Consider the following 18,915-nt stretch of genomic DNA (forward strand, 5'->3'; position numbering starts at 1 on the left):
TTCAGCTCGTTTTCCCCTGTCTAGCCATGCCTCCACTTTCACTGTTACATCCCTTATCTTAGTACATCTAAGACAACATGCCCTTTTGGACTTGCGTTGACAGTTACAGAAGTACTCCCCTTGCTATTAAATGTCTCGGTTGCATTCTGTTCCTCTACTGTCTTTCACTGGCCAATCACATTTTCTCTGGAGCCAAGACTTTGCTTGGATCTGAATATGGATCAATTATTTTGTGCTGTAAGCTTATTTGCCAAAGTTACTACGTAGACCTGTTTCTATGCTGTAAATACTATGTCAGTGTTTATGCTCCACACGAACCTCCTCCCACACTACTTCATCTAAGCCCATCAACATATCCTTCTATCCCTTAACCCTTGTGTTTATCTAGCTTCCCCTTAAATACAACTATGGCAGGTGCCTCAACTACTCCATGTGGTAGTGAATTCCTCATTCTAATCACATTGGGACTATCTAATATTTATGGCCCATAGTTCTGGTCTCCCCTGCAAGTGGAAACATCCCTACATCTACCCTATCAAACCCTTCCATAATCTTAGAGCCCCAGCCTGTTGAAACTTTCCTGATGGGTCTAATCTCTCAATTCTGGTATCATTCTAGTAAATTGTTTTTTGCACCTTCACCAATGCCTTTATACCATTTTTATAGTCTGGAGACCTGTTCACAGTACTCGATGTGGTCACACCAAGGTTTGATACAAGTTTAACATAACTTGTCTGCTTTTCAGTTCTATTCTTGAAATGAACCCCCTGTCCTTTGTTTGCTGTTTTTATGACTGTATTCACTTGTGTCGCTACTTTTTTTGGTGTATCTACCCCAGATCCCTCCGTTCCACAACCCCATTGAGACATTTGGGGAATTGAGCCATTATACTACTCTGCACTTCCTTGCTATTGCTCTTGTTTCAATACATGGTATTCTGATCTTTAAACCCCCGATCATGTTGTGTACCTGTGAGATGACCACCTCTCGGAACTTGTTTCACAAGCCCCTCCCCCTCTTAGGTGAGACAGTGTCTTCTGAAATTTCTCAAGTTCAGTAACTTAGCTTGCTACTTTAACCCTTTGTGAACTTTAATGTATAGCAGTCTAAACAATTTACTGTTGAGGGCCCTGCTGAACTTTACACAAAAAAACAAGTCTCTGCTCCAGCTGTATACAGTGGTACTTAAGCCACTCACAAGTGCAATTTAAATAAAACTTTTAAATCAGTAAAATGTATTTTATCCCATTACCCTTTACTTTAGGTACCTTGTGCCAATGCTTTCAACTCCTGCTTGAAAAAAAAATTGAATTGTCCAGTAATTTGAATTAAGGGAGCATTTTTGAATGTTTTTAATTCAAACTAATTCTAGTTGTGCCAGTTACTGATGCAAAACCAGTGTAAGAATTTGAAAATAACTTTGTAAGAGACTGTGGACGAGACACACCCTGATGGATAAATGGCATAAAGATTGTAGAGACAGCAGAGGCAGAATGAATAACCAGAAATAACTTCAAATTAAGAATAGACTGTAGATAATTATTGCTACACTCCACACCTTAAATGCTACAATTGCCTGAATTTTTGCAGTCAGCAGTGAAGCAAGGGCCCTCAACGCTGACCTCAAAGAAAGTTGCCCACAAAAATCTCAATTTTTCTAGTAGGAATTTCTCATTTTCCCCATAGCAGTTTAAATCTGGTGCCAAATCAAGAGGATGTCTTGGTGTGCAGCAGCAGTGATGTCAGCATGCAGGTAGGCAACCAATCAAATTTGAAATATCCACACACAGCAAACCAGGAAGTTAAAAGTACTTAATTTAATTTTAATGTAGCGAAATAAATGTATGACTTTTAAGATGGAAGCTAAAATAAAGATAAACAGACTTTTCTGTTTGTAAAAATGTGGAATTTGTAATCATTGTGGAGAAATTGACATTCCAAAAATATAACATTAGCTTTTCATGGCAAAATTCTGCACATGTTTAAATTCGTGAAGTTGCCGTCCATTTCAGTGCAGTAATGGAAATGAATGCTGACACTTTCTCTGCCTTTCCATAGCAAATTCCAGCTCCGTGTTTGAGTAACTATCACTTTTATTGTTGATAAACTGCAGTGACTTAATTTTTTTTTAAGTGAGTCTCTTTTTCTGATTGTGTCTCTGATCCTTCGGTGTTCCTTCCATTGCTTATTCTTTAGTGTTTATCTGTCACTGTCTCTTACTACGTTCTTTTCAATTCTTCACCCAAAGTAATAGATAATTAGAATTAATCATTAGAAAAGAACTTGGGGATTACATACATGAAAATAGCATTTATCACTATTTTAGAAGGGAAGATAACTGACTGACTGACCAGTCTCCATGAATTTAATGGGTGCCCATATTGCTGCTCCAGCTAAAATCAAAATTGCTCGTGCTGCTATTTTGGATCACTACTTGCAAGCAACTCAGCCAGTTCAGGAGCAAATACTTATCATAAACCATGGGGAATATTTCTGGATTTGGGGCTTTCCCTGCCTGCATTAAGTGTTTTGGACTTTGTCCAGCAAGAAAGGAGTATTCAGCAAGTATCTTTCAGCATCTTTAAACTTAATTAAAAATAATAATTTATGACCTTCATGGTATTTGATATAGATTAGTCTAAATTAAAATTGAATTACTAAAATTCCAGAGAGATTCCTTGGATTCAGTAGTAGGTTGATCATCCTCACAGTACATCAGTGAAAGTAGCCCAATTAGAATTTTTTTGCACAGTACATGTGCCAGAAAGTATTTTGCCTTGTTGATGTGCTCGTAATAATTAATATTTGTGAACTGAATGGCATACTCTGTATGGTCAGGAGAGCATCCACTTCATCTGAGCCTGTAATTCAGTAATATGAACTCTTGGTGACTCCGGCTGTTTTAGTTCTCTCTCCCAGAATTTTTTGGGAGGCCAAGGCTTTCAATTTCTTTCTGGAGATGTAATATTGCCTCTAATAACTACCTTGGCTACTTCTCGTAGGAGAATTGGCAAAAGTCCCTTCTTGTGGTTATTCTCCAAGAACATGGCAATTTGATTTGTAACGTGAAACAAGAATCTGGTCACCCAAGAGGGAGCTGTTGAAGGATGACTTAAGCTCTCTGGCAGAACACCTATGGAAAGGGTAAAGGGCACTGTGATCTGATCATACAGTTGACCCAGTTTCACATCTTGGATCTCAAAAACTGGGATAAGTGGGTGGACTGGGGGTGGGAAATGATTGATTCAGGAGCATGAGTAAGAACAGCCTCAAAAATCAAGATTCAGTTTGTACTTGTAATGTATATTCCCAGAGCTTGTATCTGGCTAGCTTTTTTAAATGTATTGAGCCTTTTGCAAAGTGTACATTTTACTGGTTGGTAGATTATCTACTGGAGGATTGAGGATACAGTTTAAAATCTCTCTCAGGTGTAGGGCTGATGCCAGCAAAAAGAGAGATCTGCTGAAAGTTTAATGTTTGAGCATAAATACTAGCAGTAGCAGCTTGGTTGTTCTGTTTTTATGGGCAGAAAGCGTAAGCTTTTATCAGCCAATGCCCTTCCCAGAAGAAACAGTTACCCTAAATCATGAGAATATTTCTGGGTTATATGATCGACAACCCTACATGTATTTAAAATTGATAAGTAATAACATGGGCAAGAGGTAAAATAACCCATCAGGTGTTATTAGAAATTGAAGTTAGCTGCATTCACTTTATGGGTTTGTCCAGTTTGAAATATTTTTGCTGCTTTTGGAATTGTGGTTAACTGTCAGCAATATATGGAGAATTGAAAATTAACTAGTATCACCAATAGGAATATCAACAACCACAAGTAACTTGCCACATTTCATGGAGACAATACCAGTTTTGCTTCTTTAAAACTTCCTAGTTCAAAAGCAGGCACAATCCCTGGCTCCAATGATCTGTATAGGGCATTGGCTACACCTTTTCCAACTTGCTCACTGTCTTGTAAGCTTGCCAGAAAATTGTAGTGTGAATTCGCCACTGGAGGATCAGTGAGCACAACAGTCTAACTTGTGGCGCTCATTGCCGTTATCACTGTTGCAGTGAATTCTGTGTCTTTGTTTTTAACACTTGAATGGGTGCACCTAAAGCTATTCTGAGATTTTGCTAAAAAGTGTTTTTTCAATCTAATTGATCTCCACAGGTTACGACACCATGGTATTAATCTTTCCTCTCCAAAGAAATATTTTGTTTGTACATAGAACACGGAAAAATCGTCATTCTGAAATTGTATTTTGGTGGAGTTAACTATGGTTAAATGTGCAGCATGATTGATTTACCTCTTTTTCTGACAATTTTCCTTGTGTTCTCTGAAGGTATTGACTATTTAAGATTTGGAACTGCAGACACTAATAGCTCACCTTTAAGCCAAGATCAGTTTACTTCATTCGTGAAGTTTACATGCTAGACTGTAAAGAATTTTAATGTTCAGTGTGGTCTGTTGTGAAGCCTCGAATCACTTCTGTATGTAAAGATGAAATTCTAGGCATAATCTACTGAAACAGCTATTCTCTATAATTCAAGCTGTTTTCCCTTACATTGGTATTCTTGTGGATTGTCTTGAGTGCAAGACGAAAAGCTTTGACAACATGTCTCTGTTTTCAGCAATACTTGGCTTGAGCTTTTGCTGATGTCTTTAATTTTGAAAAGTCCATACAAAATTATTTGTATTCACATCTGTAAACATCATCGCCATGAATGTTTTATTTTTTAAAAGTTGATCTGTGTATTGCAAAATTGATTTTTGACAGTAGGAAGTGAAAATCTTTTATACCATTATAGTACGGTTTAGTGTTCATAGTTGTAAAATATTACTATTCGTGCTAACCTCTCAACTGCTCATCTGAGTATTGAAATTTAAAAACTCCTCAACTCATCACGCATGATTTTATGTTTTTAATCTTTAATGGCATCTAAAGAGCTGAATTAGTTATAGTTGTAAGTGATGACCCGAAAATCTAGTCATTTCAGTACTTTGCAATTTTGGGAAATATTTCTGTGGCTTCACAATGTAGCATCTGCAGTACATTTTTTTTTTTAAGTCTTGAGGCGAAAAAGTGATTCTGGACACCATGTTGTCTGATATAAAAGCCATTAAATAAAACAATCCTGCAAATGAAGTAATTTGCGTAGTTTAGAACATAGAACAGTACAGCACAGTGCAGGCCCTTCGGCCCACGATGTTGTGCCGAACCTTTAACCTACTCTACGATCAAACTAACTACCTACCCTTCATTCTACTATCGTCCATGTACCTATCCAAGAGTCGCTTAAATGCCCCTAATGTATCTGCTTCTACTACCACCGCTGGCAGCGCATTCCACGTACCCACCACTCTCTGTGTAAAGAACCTACCTCTGACATCTCCCCGAAACCTTCCTCCAATCACCTTAAAATTATTCCCCCTGGTGATAGCCCTTTCCACCCTGGGAAAAAGTCTCTGACTATCCACTCTATCTATGCCTCTCATCATCTTGTACCCCTCTATCAAGTCACCTCTCATCCTTCTTTTCTCCAATGAGAAAAGCCCTAGCTCTCTCCATCTTTCTTCGTAGGACATGACCTCCAGTCCAGGCAGCAGCCTAGTAAATCTCCTCTGCACCCTCTCTAAAGCTTCCACATCCTTCCTATAATGAGGCGACCAGAACTGAACCCAATATTCCAAGTGTGGTCGGACCAGGGCCTTATAGAGCTGCAGCATAACCTCGCGGCTCTTAAACTCAATCCCCCTGTTAATGAAAGCCAACACACCATACGCCTTCTTAACGACCCTATCGACTTGGGTGGTAACTTTGAGCGATCTGTGGACATGGACCTCAAGATCCCTCTGTTCTTCCACACTACCAAGAATCCTGTTTTTAAGCCTGTATTCCGCATTCAAATTCGACCTTCCAAAATGAATCACTTCACACTTTTCCAGGTTGAACTCCATCTGCCACTTCTCAGCCCAGCTCTGCATCCTGTCAATGTCCCGTTGCAACCTACAACAGCCTTCCACACTATCCACAACTCCAGCAACCTTCGTGTCATCGGCAAACTTGCTAACCCAGCCTTCCACTTCCTCATCCAAGTCATTTATAAAAATCACAAAGAGCAGAGGTCCCAGAACGGATCCTTGTGGAACACCACTGGTCACCGAGCTCCATGCTGAATACTTTCCATCTACTACCACCCTCTGACTTCTATGGGCCAGCCAATTTTGTATCCAGACAGCCAACTTTCCCTGTATCCCATGCCTCCTTACTTTCTGAATGAGCCTACCATGGGGAACCTTATCAAAGGCCTTGCTAAAATCCATATACACCACATCCACTGCTCTTCCTTCATCAATGTGTTTTGTCACATCTTCAAAGAATTCAGTAAGGCTTGTGAGGCATGACCTGCCCCTTACAAAGCCATGCTGACTGTCTCTAATCAAATCATGCTTTTCCAAATAATCATAAATCCTGTCTCTCAGAATCCTCTCCAATAATTTGCCCACTACCGACGTATTTGGAATTTGTGTCCTGATTGAGTTTTTGAAAAAATTATAACTACAGTAATAAGGATTAAGTGTGTGTGTGTGTGTGTAATGAGCACACTTAATATCCAGCATGATATTGGAACTCCACATGAACAGGAAAAAACAATTTCACAGAAATGATCTATTTGCTGCTGTTAGACTGCTTGATTAGAATTTGCCTTTAATTTATGATTATCATGTAATAAATATGAGATTGTCTCTTGCCTCCTTGGCTCATTGCTCAATCCGCCTGGCGTCCAGTGTAAGGGCTTCAACATCCAGTGCTGCTTGCTCATCTCCCTCCTCTGCGTCGTCCTCATCAGTGGAGGAGTGTCATTCAATCATGTCCTAGTCATGCAAGGCCTCCCCCTTCTGCAGTGCTAGATTGTGCATAGCACAGCAGACCACAGTGATATGCGAAATTTTCACTGGCGTATACTGCAAGGCAATGAAATATCATCTTCAGCCCAGTGGCCTGCTCGATGGTCACTCAGGTGGAGCCGTGGCAAGTGTTGTACCTCTGCTCCGCTGCATTGCGAGGGTTCCTCACAAGCATCAGTAGCCATGTCTTCAATGGCTAGCCTTTGTTCCTAAGAGTCCATCCTTGAAGCCTATGGAACCTGGGACTGTCGAAGTACATCGTGGCCACTTCCTGGGAAGCGGGCACACACCTGCAGGAAAATTTCAGTGATCGCAGTTTCCCATTGATGGAATGGAAGCCATTTCCGTTGATGAAGGTGGCTGGCTGGTCTGTTGGAGCCCCCAATCCGATGGCCCTCTTCACCTGACTGTCAGGGTCGGTCCGATCGTGCACATAGTCGCCGGGCCTCTTGAGCAGGGCATTGGTCAGCAATGGGCTGCTGCCTGTGAGACCCTCACACATGTCCCTGGTGGATCCTTGGAACGATCCAGACTTGTCAAAGTTTAATGCCACTGTGATCTTCAGGACCACTGGCACAAGGTGGCTCCCAAATCCCAGAGATCGCAATTCATCCTGCAGCAGGGCACTTAAGTCAGTGACAACCTCCCTGAAAAGTCGTAGTCTTCGCTGGCGATGCAGCTTGGACATTTGGTGGTAGCTGATTAGAGTCTGGCACAGGTGGGCCCTTCTTGACATGGCTAGCTACTGCTGCTCTGGTTATGGAGCTTCATGGGCAGATACAGCTACCTCCTGGCCCACCCTCCATTGGAGGTGCTGCATCACGCCATGGGGCTCCAAAAATACAGGGTGTATGAGACTCGTACATGGTGATCAGTGGGCCTCCAGAGCGCTGTCGATGCAGACATGATCCTGCTTTGGCAGCTGTGCCTTTGCTACTTCTCCCAGCAGACTCCCTGATGGCCTTCAGTGCCCACCCTTGCTGATAGTTGACCCTCTAATCCAGCACTAAGGTCACCCAATCCTCTCACCCAACAATTTGGGCAACAGATTCAGCCACTCACTACAACTCCCCTGTCCCCCTTGCCGACCACCCAAGAACCTGCTCAGCTGGCGCTCCTATCCAAGATTCTGCTCAGCTGGCACTCCCACCCTTGCAGACTACCCAAGACCATGGTCCTCCTTGTAGAGTGAGCAGCACAGTGTAGGCCTACAACACCCCCCTCTTCCCCTATGTAGTGCTGGCTATGGCTCCCTACCTGTCGTGGCTCTGAGGCCTTGCCTCGGTGTTGCCAGCTTTCAACAGCTGGGACTCTGAAGGCATGTGAGAGCCACCTGTCTTCCACTTAATTCCAAGTTCCCCATTGAATTGTGATCGATTTAGATGCTAATGTATTAAACTAAGCATTCAGCAATTTAAAGTGCATTCCCGTTGTATCAGGGTAGCAATGCCGCCTTGGTGCTTACTGCCGCTGACTAAATCCTGCAACCGAGGTCATGACGTTGGATTTCCGAGCTGGTGTATCCCACGTGATTCTCCAGCGCCCCCCACCCCCCCTCCCGAAACACCACTGTTCACGCTCCAAAGGGCCACACTAAATTCAGCCCAAAGTGTCTCGAGCACCAGTGTGACAAATGACCAGATCAATGATAATACAGAGATAGATGTTGGCTAAGACACTGGGACAACTCCCCTGTCCTCCTTCGAATAATGGAATGTTTTACGTCCATCTGAGAGAACAGACAGGCCTTCTGTCTAACATCTCATCTGAATAGTGCAGTGCACTCAGTACCAAACTGAGGTGTTAGACTAGTTTATGCAAGCAAGGTTTTTAAACAAAAGAGCGAACTGAATTCCTGGTTTTGTGTTCAGAGGCACAGAGTACAAAATTGAGGAGGTAAAGATAAATTTCTACATGAGATTGTGGTTGTATCTGGGTTTTGGTGTCCCATTGTAGGAAGGATACCAAAAAAGTTTAATATTCAGTGCAGATTCACTAAGGTAATACAGAAGAACATTGTATCTGTGAAGTGAGTTTGTTTTTTTTTCCCCCATACAGCTGATGCGGTTAAGGGGTGACCTCTCAGAGAACTTTGGTATCCAGGAGCTGGAGTAAAACTGAATTTGATGGGGATCAAGGGAGAAACTCTCAAGCAGCTGGAGTCGTACCTGGCACATAGGAAGATGGTTGTGGTTGTTGGAGGTCAATCATTTCAGCCCTCGAACATAGCTACAGGGGTTCCTCTGGGTAGCATCCTAGGCTCAACCTATTCTTCAGCTATTTCATCAATGACCTTCCCTCCATCTTAAGGTCCGTAGTGAAGCTGTCCACTGAGGATTGCACACTGTTTGCCCTCATTTGTAATTCATCAGGTAATGAAGCAGTCCATGCCCAAGTACAGTAAGATCTGGACAATGTCCAGTCTTGGGCAGATAAGTGGAAAGTAATATTTATGCTACTCAAGTGCCAGGCAATGGCCATCTCTAGCAAGAGACTACCTCCCTTGACACCCAATGGCATTACCAATTGCTAAGTCCCCTATCTTCAACATCCTGGGTGTGTCACTATTGACAAAAAACTCCACTGGACCAGCCACATAAATGCTATGGCTACTAAATTAGGTCAGAGGCTGTGTATTCTGCAGCATGTGGCTCACCATCTGATTTCCCCAAAACCCCTCTCCACCCACAAGGCACAGATCAGGAGCGTGATGATACATTTTTTACTTGCCTGGATGGGTGTGGGTACAGCTGCAAAAACACTCAAAAAGTTCAACATTCAGTGCAAGGCAGTTTGCTTGTTAGACGACCAGTCCATTAGCTTAAATATCTGAACCCTCCACCACTGGCAAATGTGGTTACAATGTATATATCTACAGGATGCAGTGCAGCTGAGGCTTCTTCAGTGGCACCTCCTGAACCCAACACCACATAGAAGGACAAGGGCAACAAGTGCATGGGAACACCATCACCTCCTAGTTCCTCTCCAAGTTGCATGCTGTCCTACCCTGGGCATTTATTGTTGTTGTTCAATTGTCACTGGGTCAAAATCCTGGAAATCCTAACAGCATTGTGGGAGTGTCTTGACCACACTGACATTAGTGTTTCAAGAAGGCCCACCAACACCTTCTCGAGCATCTAGGGATGGGCACTCGTCAGTGATTCTGAGAGAAGTATTAAATAGTATAAGGTTGAGACAAGGTGGCTCATGTAGTAAAAAATACCAGCACAAATTTAATAGGCCCAAAGGTCTGTTTTATGCAGTTAGATTCTATCATTCTATCACCATATGGTGCTCATGGAAGAGTACAGTGGTACTCTGGGTCCAATCCCATGGTTAAGCACCTTTGCTTTGATCCTTAAATACATTGCTCTGAGAATGCACACTCTTGAAGCAGATTGGGCTATAGACCCTAATGGTATTCACTGTAGAGTACTAAAATAAAGGCTGTGTTATGTCAGCTGGTGGCTCACATTTATCAGTTCATTAAGGTTTGTGATAGTTTAAATCCAAATTTATTGGTGCAATTAGGACCTGATGGTTTGTCTACATTGAGTTTCTATGAATAATTCTACACTAGGCTGTAATGCTTCTGAAATTGTAATATTGACTACATCTGTGAAAATGAGGCAAAGAACTTATTTCACTACCATTCCATCAGTCTACACTGCAGCTAGTTTCTTCATTTCTTAGTATCCAGCTTTTTACTTTTGCGATGAGCAGCAGCATCTTTTTGAAATGTTTACCACACAAGCAGAATTTAATTTATAATGAAGATGCTGTGGTGAAAGGGAGGTTGTTAAAGCACTTAAGTGTCAGAATGGGAGAAATTCTTTCTATATAAAGTAGCTAGATTTTTATTTTGGCTTGTCTTAAGCAACACTGCAGACACCTCAAATGGACGTTTGAGAATGTGAATCCCAATTAAATTCTTTCTCTGCCCTTGTGATTTTAAAACGTACCCAGCTGGGAATCCTGCTGACAGTTAGTAGAACCACTGGATACTCAACTGATTTCTATCTGTGCCAGTTCATTGTGCCAAATGAGTGATGTCTGAGCAGGGAAAATTTAGTGCGAACCCAGTATTCAACTCCCAGTGCTGGGGTGCTTCCTGATTAGGATCTAGTACAGACCTGGATGCAGATCTGCAGAACCTCAGTGGAGTTACATTTGGGCCCCACAAGTGCCAGGTAATGACCATCTCCAACAAGAGAGAATCCAGCCATCTCCCCTTGACATTCAATGGCATTACCATTGCTGAATTCCCCACTATCAACATCCTGGGGTTACCATTGATCAGAACTTTAAGGGCATTTAAGTGGTCATTGGATAGACATATGGATGAAAATGGAATAGTGTAGGTCAGATGGTTTCACAGGTCGGCGCAACATCGAGGGCCGAAGGGCCTGTACTGCGCTGTAATGTTCTAATTCTAAAAGAACCTGAACTGGACCAGCCATATAAATACCATGGCTGCAAGAGCAGGTCGGAGACTGGGAATTCTGCGGCAAGTAACTCACCTCCTGACTCCCCACAGCCTGTCCACCATTTACAAGGCACAAGTCAAGAGTGTGATGTAATATCCAACACCTGCCTGGATGAGTGCAGCTCCAACAACACTCAAGAAGCTTGACACCTTCCAGGACAAAGCAACCAGCTTGATTGGCACCCCAGCCACCACATTCAACATTCACTCCCTCCACCACTGACAGTAGTGGCAGTAGTGTGTACCATCTACAAGATGTACTGTAGCAACTCACCAAGACTCCTTCGACAGCACCTTCCAATCCCGCAACCTCTACCACCTGGAAGGACAAGGGCAGCAGATGCATGGGAACACCACCACCTGCAAGTTCCCCTCCAAGCCACACACCATCCTGACTTTGAACTATATCACCGTTCCTTCACTGTTGCTGGGTCAAAATCCTGGAACTTCCTTCCTTAACAGAACACATGGACTGCAACAGTTCAAGAAGGCAGCTCACCTCCACCTTTTTGAGGGCAATTAGGGATGAGCAATAATTGCTAGCTTAGTCAGCGACGCCCACATCCTGTGAAAGAATTTTTTAAAATCCCCACCAATGTAAACAGGGCATTCAACTGTGTGTGAAACGTAAAATGGAAAATCTCTGCAAGTGTGGGGTATAACAAAGTATAATACAAAAAATTTCTTACCAGGCAAGAGATTTGCATAACTTGAAATTAGGCTACTACTATACATTGAAAATTTACTCACCTTTTTGAAGCATCCAAATAAACTGCTAGATTGATTTGTTTCAGCTAAAAGGTTTAAGATAACATACAGAAGTTCAGGGAGATGATTGAAACAGTTACCTTGTGTTAAAATACATCCTTGTTAAATCTTTGGTTAACTAAATTCTGTTGACCTTTGAACTGAGTGTTAATAAAATTATGCACTTGGATGGTTTTGAAAGCCACAAGCAAACAATAAATATAAAGGAAATGATGACCTTTCACAGACATGGAGTTGCGATGTAATTAAATTGGATTTTGTTCACCTCTGTGCTTGCACAAATATTCACATCTTCTCTGAATAGTACTAAATCTGGATAGAGTTGCTGAATTCCACTCAAAGGTTGAGGACTGGTTAGAATTAACAGCATATGTATTTGCTTAGCTGCAATGATTTCCCTGCTACTAAGAATGTCTTATTGTGCATAAATCATCTTTCATGCTCTGGAACCAGCTATGTTACTTATGGATCATTATCAGGACTCTTCTACTCTCAATTGTAGGAGTTCAGAAATACCTGTCCCACCCATCCTCTTCATTTAATTGTTTCCTTCAAATAAAATTCTTGGATTAGCTTTACTTCACATTTCATTCTAGACAATTTGGACAAACTTTTGGATCATTTCACTGCAATTAATCTCCTTAGCATTCCATGAGATCATTTTTTTTTTTAAAACTGTCTTTCCAATGTAGCTCACTTTATAAGATCATTCTGGAACTACATCTTGGCATGTTTAGAATTGTGCTACTGGCTGCTTGGGTGCATTTAATCTTCAGGAATAGTTTAAGAATTCTTGACTTTTGCAAAGGCTGTTATCCAAATAATCCAAAGACTTTGGCTACTACTGTTTTTAGCCACAGGGGGGTGCTTACAGCCAAGTTATGGGATTTGTTGCTCTGTGGCTGTTGGTTAGCAGAAATCCTTATGCTGTCAGTCATGACAAGTGGAATCTACTGGGCTTTACAATGCTGGATTTATCTGTGATAGATGAGAAGGTCTTCACAGTTGGTGAAGCATACAGTATTAGTTTAGTATAAGGCACACTTAAGTACTTAATCTAATCCTACTTGCCTGAACTTTCCACGTTTTATCTGTTTTTCAGAGTCACTCGCTAATTTTCTGCCTCCTGTTCCCTGCTCTGAATTTGTCCTATCTGAAACTGCCCTCAGCTTCCCATCCCCCCCTGCCAATCTAGTTTAAACCATCCCCAACAGCACTAGCAAACATTCCTGCAAGGATATTCGTTCCTGTCCTGTTCAGGTGAGATCCCACCTTCACCAGAACCTTTCCCAGTACCTCAGAAATCTGAAGCCCTCCCTCCTGCACCATCTCTACAGTCATGCATCCATCTGGTATTTCTGCTATTTCCATACTCACTAGTACATGGCCTTGGGAGTAATCTGGAGATTACTACCTTTTGAGGCCCTGCTTCTCCATTTTAGACCAGGCCACTGAATGCAGAACCATTTCCTATTTCAACAGTATCCTTCTGTCTCTTTTATAAGTAGTCTTGCAAGACTAATGTATCAACATTCTAGGTTTTTTTAGGCGCTATTGTCAATAGTTTCCTTTTTAAAAAAAGAATCTGTTTGGCTTGGTAGCATTTAAAATTGACATTCCTTCCTAGAAAATTTTCAAATTTACTAGGGTGAAACTGGTTTGCAAGTAATTACTAGGGAGCAGCTGTTCAAATATGACACAATGCATTTAAATAACAATAATGAGATCATAAAACATTTTAAATATAAACAAATCAAAAATACAAATGAAGTGAGCAGGAGCAATTTTCTGTCAATGAATTTAACTACTGGGAAATTTGTCTAACTACCAGGAAGTTTTCAGTTGAACAGTGCATGATCTGCCAACAGTCTTAATTTAGATCAGCAATTTTAAAAATATATTTCAGACATAAAATATTTATACTTCTACAATGCAGAAATCACTTCATTTTTAGTTTACTGGAGGCAGTTATTTCATACAAATTCAGTTTAGTGAGTGAAATTTGAAGATTTTTTTTCTGTAAAAGGGAAATATCTGATGGTAGACACCTAAGATCAGGTTTGTTTCACCCTTTCCCAAAAATCCAGCTGTGAACCTCAATTTTTATTCAGCCTTATCCAGATATTAACACAGTAAACTATGAAAGATTATATTACAACTAGACAGTTGCCTCTCAATAAATGTCATTGTTTTTTCATTTCAGGATACTGCTGGACAGGAACGGTTCAGGACCTTGACTCCCAGTTACTATCGAGGGGCACAAGGTGTTATATTAGGTAAATTTATTCTAAAACTTCTAAAGTCCGATTTTCATGTACACCATGCAGTACTGCTTTACAATTTCTTAGCAATATAATCTTTCTACCATAAAATGACTTTGGCCATCAGACACCAAAAAGGGTGCAATCCTATTCACATCTACTTTAATACTGCTTTGTGTCCAGGGTTAAATTACCAGCATTTATAAATTTGGAAATGTTTCTTTTTCAGTGTATGATGTGACCAGAAGAGAGACGTTTGTAAAACTAGAAAATTGGCTGAATGAGCTGGAGACATACTGCACAAGAAATGATATTGTGAAAATGTTAGTTGGAAACAAAATTGATAAAGTAAGTGATACAATTTAGATGTATGTCTGTTGAGTTAATCTTTGTTTTTAATCGATTATACCATGTAATATTGTGCCTCTCAAAAAGATTACTTCTATGTAACTTGTTTTCTAAATATCCTTTCCAGTGTTAGAGTTGGGATTTGTTTCCCATTACAGCTTGCATCTCAGCCCTCAATATCTTTAGGCAATTTGTTAACTGTATTAGTACAGTACTTGTATTTGAATCTAGTTAGAAATTGAATTTAAATTTAATTCTCAGTTGTTTGCAGGCAACTACCCACATCATGCTTGTACCAGTACTCTGAGTTTAAGCCAATAGATGGAGCACTGCGCAGTATAGTGTACTCAATGTAGGGAAGAAAAAGGAAGGCGACAGTAAGACATTTTACTTCTGCAGCTGTGAATTTGCTGTCAGTGCATACGAGGATTTTCCTTGGCCCAGACTAACCTTGTAGTTGGAAGATACTTTAGTTGAGTTATTTATGTATTTGTCTACATACAACATTTTAATAAAAGCAGAATTCTGTGGATGCTGGAAATCTGAAATAAAAACAAGAAATGCTGGAAATACTCAGGTCTGGCAGCATCTGTGGAGAGAGAAGCAGAGTTAATGTTTCAGGTCAGTGACCCTTCTTCAGAACTGGCAAATATTAGAAATGTGAAAGGTATAAGCAAGTAAAGCAGGGGTGGGGCAAGAGATAACAAAGGAGAAGGTGTAGATAGGACAAGGTCACAGAATAGCTGACCAGAAGGTCATGGAGCAAAGACAAACAATATGTTAATGGTGTGTTGAAAGACAAAGCATTAGTACAGATAGGGTGTTAACGGACTGAAAATTGAACAGCAGCAAGTACAAACATGAAAAAAAAACAGTGGGTAAGCAAACTGAACAAACTAAGGTGAAATAAAATAAAATAAACACAAAAAAAATAGAAAAAAGAAAAAATAACTAAAAAATAAAAGTAAAATGGGGGGCCTGTCATACTCTGAAATTATTGAACTACAACATTTTAATGTCTCCTTCCAATGATGCTATATCAGACTTTATATAATGGCTTCTTTTACCATTGGTGAATTTGTCTTGAGGTAAATGAATCTGTGAAAACTAGAATGGCAGTACCTTGCTATTGTATTTAGTTTTTGAGTTCTCCTTTTACACCAATTAAAATATTTTTAGTTTTGCCTTAATAGTTTTATAAATTTATGAATGCTTTCATGTATGCAACTATTGGTTAATATAAACTGTATAATTGTGTTACTCCCATAAAATTCTAGATGGCTGCATAGTGTTGTCTCTCTAATATGAAAAACTTGATAATACTGATAAATGCTCTCTAATTGTGAAATGAGCACCAGATTAAATATTATCAAGAAAACTGACTAAAATTTTTGTCTAATTTTAACAAACCTAAATATTCACAAGTATGCATGAGGTGTTATATATATACACACCTATTAAAGAATATATAGTGGTTTGAAATTTTGAGCTGCACATTGCTTAGTTGGTAGGAAATTTATTAGTTTATCTCTAGCTGAAGAACAAACTGAAATCTTAAAAATACACCAGTATAGGCCAAAGGGCAGTCAGAGCAGAAATGTTTGGGTCAGAGGCACGGAGAAGGGAGAATTGGAGGTGGAGGAGTGGAGTATTGTAATTGTGTCTTGGTGTCAAATTTTGTTTGATCGCTCCTGTGAAGCACCTTGGGACATTTTGCTATGGTAAAGGCGCTATATAAATGCAAGTTGTTTCTTGAGTTGCTTCCTTCTGTTTCAGCTTGCCTTAACTGGGAAGTAACTCCATTCTGGTTCATTGAATTCTTCAGCCTCGTTGGGACTGTTAATACCTTTGGTTTTGAATAACTTAACTAATGTGTTGTAATAGTCGTCCATTTTTTAAAAAATAAAATCCAATCACTCCTGAGATTATCACTTTATGCATCTGCAGTAAGTAGGAGACAACTTGGCCAGCCCAATATACTTAAACACCAGAAATACACAGCAGCACCACCTGACAGAAAGGATAGACTAGCATTTTGAATAGCAACCTTTTATTTCCAGCTTATTTCTGTTATCAGATTTCCTACAGGCTGCTACAACAGGCGCACAGGTTTCTAAAAATACCTACTATGTAGTGATAGCCTAAAGGCTTCTACTTGACTTGGAATGAAATTGTCCCTACGTTATATCTAAAAAGGCTGATCCATTGAGTTTGTTATTGTGGTAAATCTTTCAACACAGCAGTGATCTCAGGAATATTTACAATGACTTTATTCAAAGAAAAAATGTTATAGCTACCATTTTGAAACTGCTACTGCTTTGGAGATCAACATAACCATTGTGGATCATAAAAAAATAAATGCTTCTGCTTGAGATCTTCCACATGCAAGCTTCTGTGATTACTTTTCACACATTCTCCTCGGAAGGTTTTGAGAAGTGCGACTTGCCCGAGAATTCAGTAGGATATTACTTCATGATATATGAACCTCGAGTGATGATCGTTAACACTTCCATTTCTTCCACTGGAAGTCATCTGGATCATTTAGCACATTGTTTTTGTTTTTTTTTCCAAGTTTCTCCTAGACACTCGCATACTGAATTAGGCACGTACCTTGAAATTATGCGTTTTGAATATTGGCTTCATATATTTGTGAAATTCCTTTGGTTACTCATCAAAACAGCAAAGGACTTTTGTATGAGTGGATTAAGTGCTTGTATGCTAATATTCGAAGAGCTAATTTCAAGATCCTATCTTTAAAAATCAGTTTCCCTATTCCATCTCATAGAGAGATACAGCACCGAAACAGGCCCTTCGGCCCAACGAGTCCACGCGACCATCAACCACCCATTTATACTAATCCTACATTAATCCCATTTTCCCTCTCACATCCCCACCTTCCCTCAATTCTCCTACCACCTACCTACCTACACTAGGGGCAATTTTTTTACAATGGCCAATTTACCTATTAACCTGCAAGTCTTTGTCATGTGGGAGGAAACCAGAGCACCCAGAGGAAACCCACGCGGTCACGGAGAACTTGCAAAACTCCGCACAGGCAGTACCCAGAACCGAACCCGGGTCGCTGGAGCTGTGAGGCTGCGGTGCTACCTACTGCGCCACTGTGCCTGAAAGTCTTCATTCTCTCTGGGGTAAAAGGAGCACCTGAGGATAACATTTCAAGAAATTTGTACCCGCTGCAGTCAGGTGATCCTTTCCTTCTGCATTGTGTGTATAGAAGGCCTCACTCTGGGCTATGCTTTTGGGTCTCCTGCATACAATCAGTGTGAAAGGTAGTCAGTATTTCTGATTGTTGTTTTGCTCAGTATAAGAACTTGTTTGTAGTTCACCTGTGGTCCAGACCTGCATTTAAAAAAAAAGACTGTCCTCAGAGTCCCAACTATGACAGCATGAAAAATTATTTTGTACCTCCCTCTCCTGCTTCAAGATCCTCCTTTGGGCTCAGCATCCTTTGAGCTTTTTTCTATGTAAAGAGCTCCATGAATGCAGACTTTTTTTTTAAACAAGCTTTCAATTAGCTTTGCCACTCTGATAATGAATTTGGAAATTACATTGCAGTGCTACAGAATTTAAAGTTGCAACCCCCCCTACCCCCAAGCCCATTGATGGAAAATGAATGTTTTATCTACTTAGAAATTTATGAAGTTGATGGTTTTGGTTATTAATACCAAGCTATTTTATTGAAGGAAAACCGTGAAGTAGACCGGAATGAAGGGCTGAAGTTTGCAAGAAAACATTCTATGTTGTTTATAGGTAGGTTGACCAAAATAACTGAATTTCTTTTTTTAAATTTGGGGGAAAAGAGGAAAAGAAATAATTTGACAAGTATTGTAGGACTTTCAACAATTTGTATTGAAATATGCTTATTGTCTTTACATAAATGTTCTGTTTCTGCTAGAAAAAAAAATGCTTGATGCTGCAAATCAAATAAAAACACAAAAATGCTAGAAATGTGCAGCAGGCCAGTTGGTATCTGATGAAGATGATTCTGTTGTCATCCTTCTTTGGACTTTGCTGGACCTGTTGTATATTTCCACCGTATTCTGTTTTTGTTTTGGTACATGCAGTATTTACTTCACTTAAGATGCATAACAGCTGTTAAATGTGGTTAGTTTTTTTTTTCAGTT

At 40.3% G+C, this 18,915-nt stretch overlaps 1 protein-coding gene across 2 annotated transcripts in view; it reads left to right on the forward strand.

Annotated features, from left to right (window-relative positions):
* Positions 1–18,915, forward strand: part of rab18a (RAB18A, member RAS oncogene family) — a 44,969-nt gene that overhangs the window by 23,672 nt on the left and 2,382 nt on the right. Inside the window, exons 3-6 of one of the 2 annotated variants that reach the window (XM_068014134.1) lie at positions 1,687–1,753; positions 14,365–14,437; positions 14,652–14,770; positions 18,475–18,541. In XM_068014134.1, coding sequence (XP_067870235.1) covers positions 1,687–1,753; positions 14,365–14,437; positions 14,652–14,770; positions 18,475–18,541 — 326 coding nt within the window. The remainder of the gene's footprint in view (positions 1–1,686; positions 1,754–14,364; positions 14,438–14,651; positions 14,771–18,474; positions 18,542–18,915) is intronic. The other variant, XM_068014128.1, reaches the window with a different exon arrangement.

This window comes from Heterodontus francisci, chromosome 2 (genome assembly GCF_036365525.1).
Source record: "Heterodontus francisci isolate sHetFra1 chromosome 2, sHetFra1.hap1, whole genome shotgun sequence".
NCBI lineage: Eukaryota > Metazoa > Chordata > Chondrichthyes > Heterodontiformes > Heterodontidae > Heterodontus > Heterodontus francisci.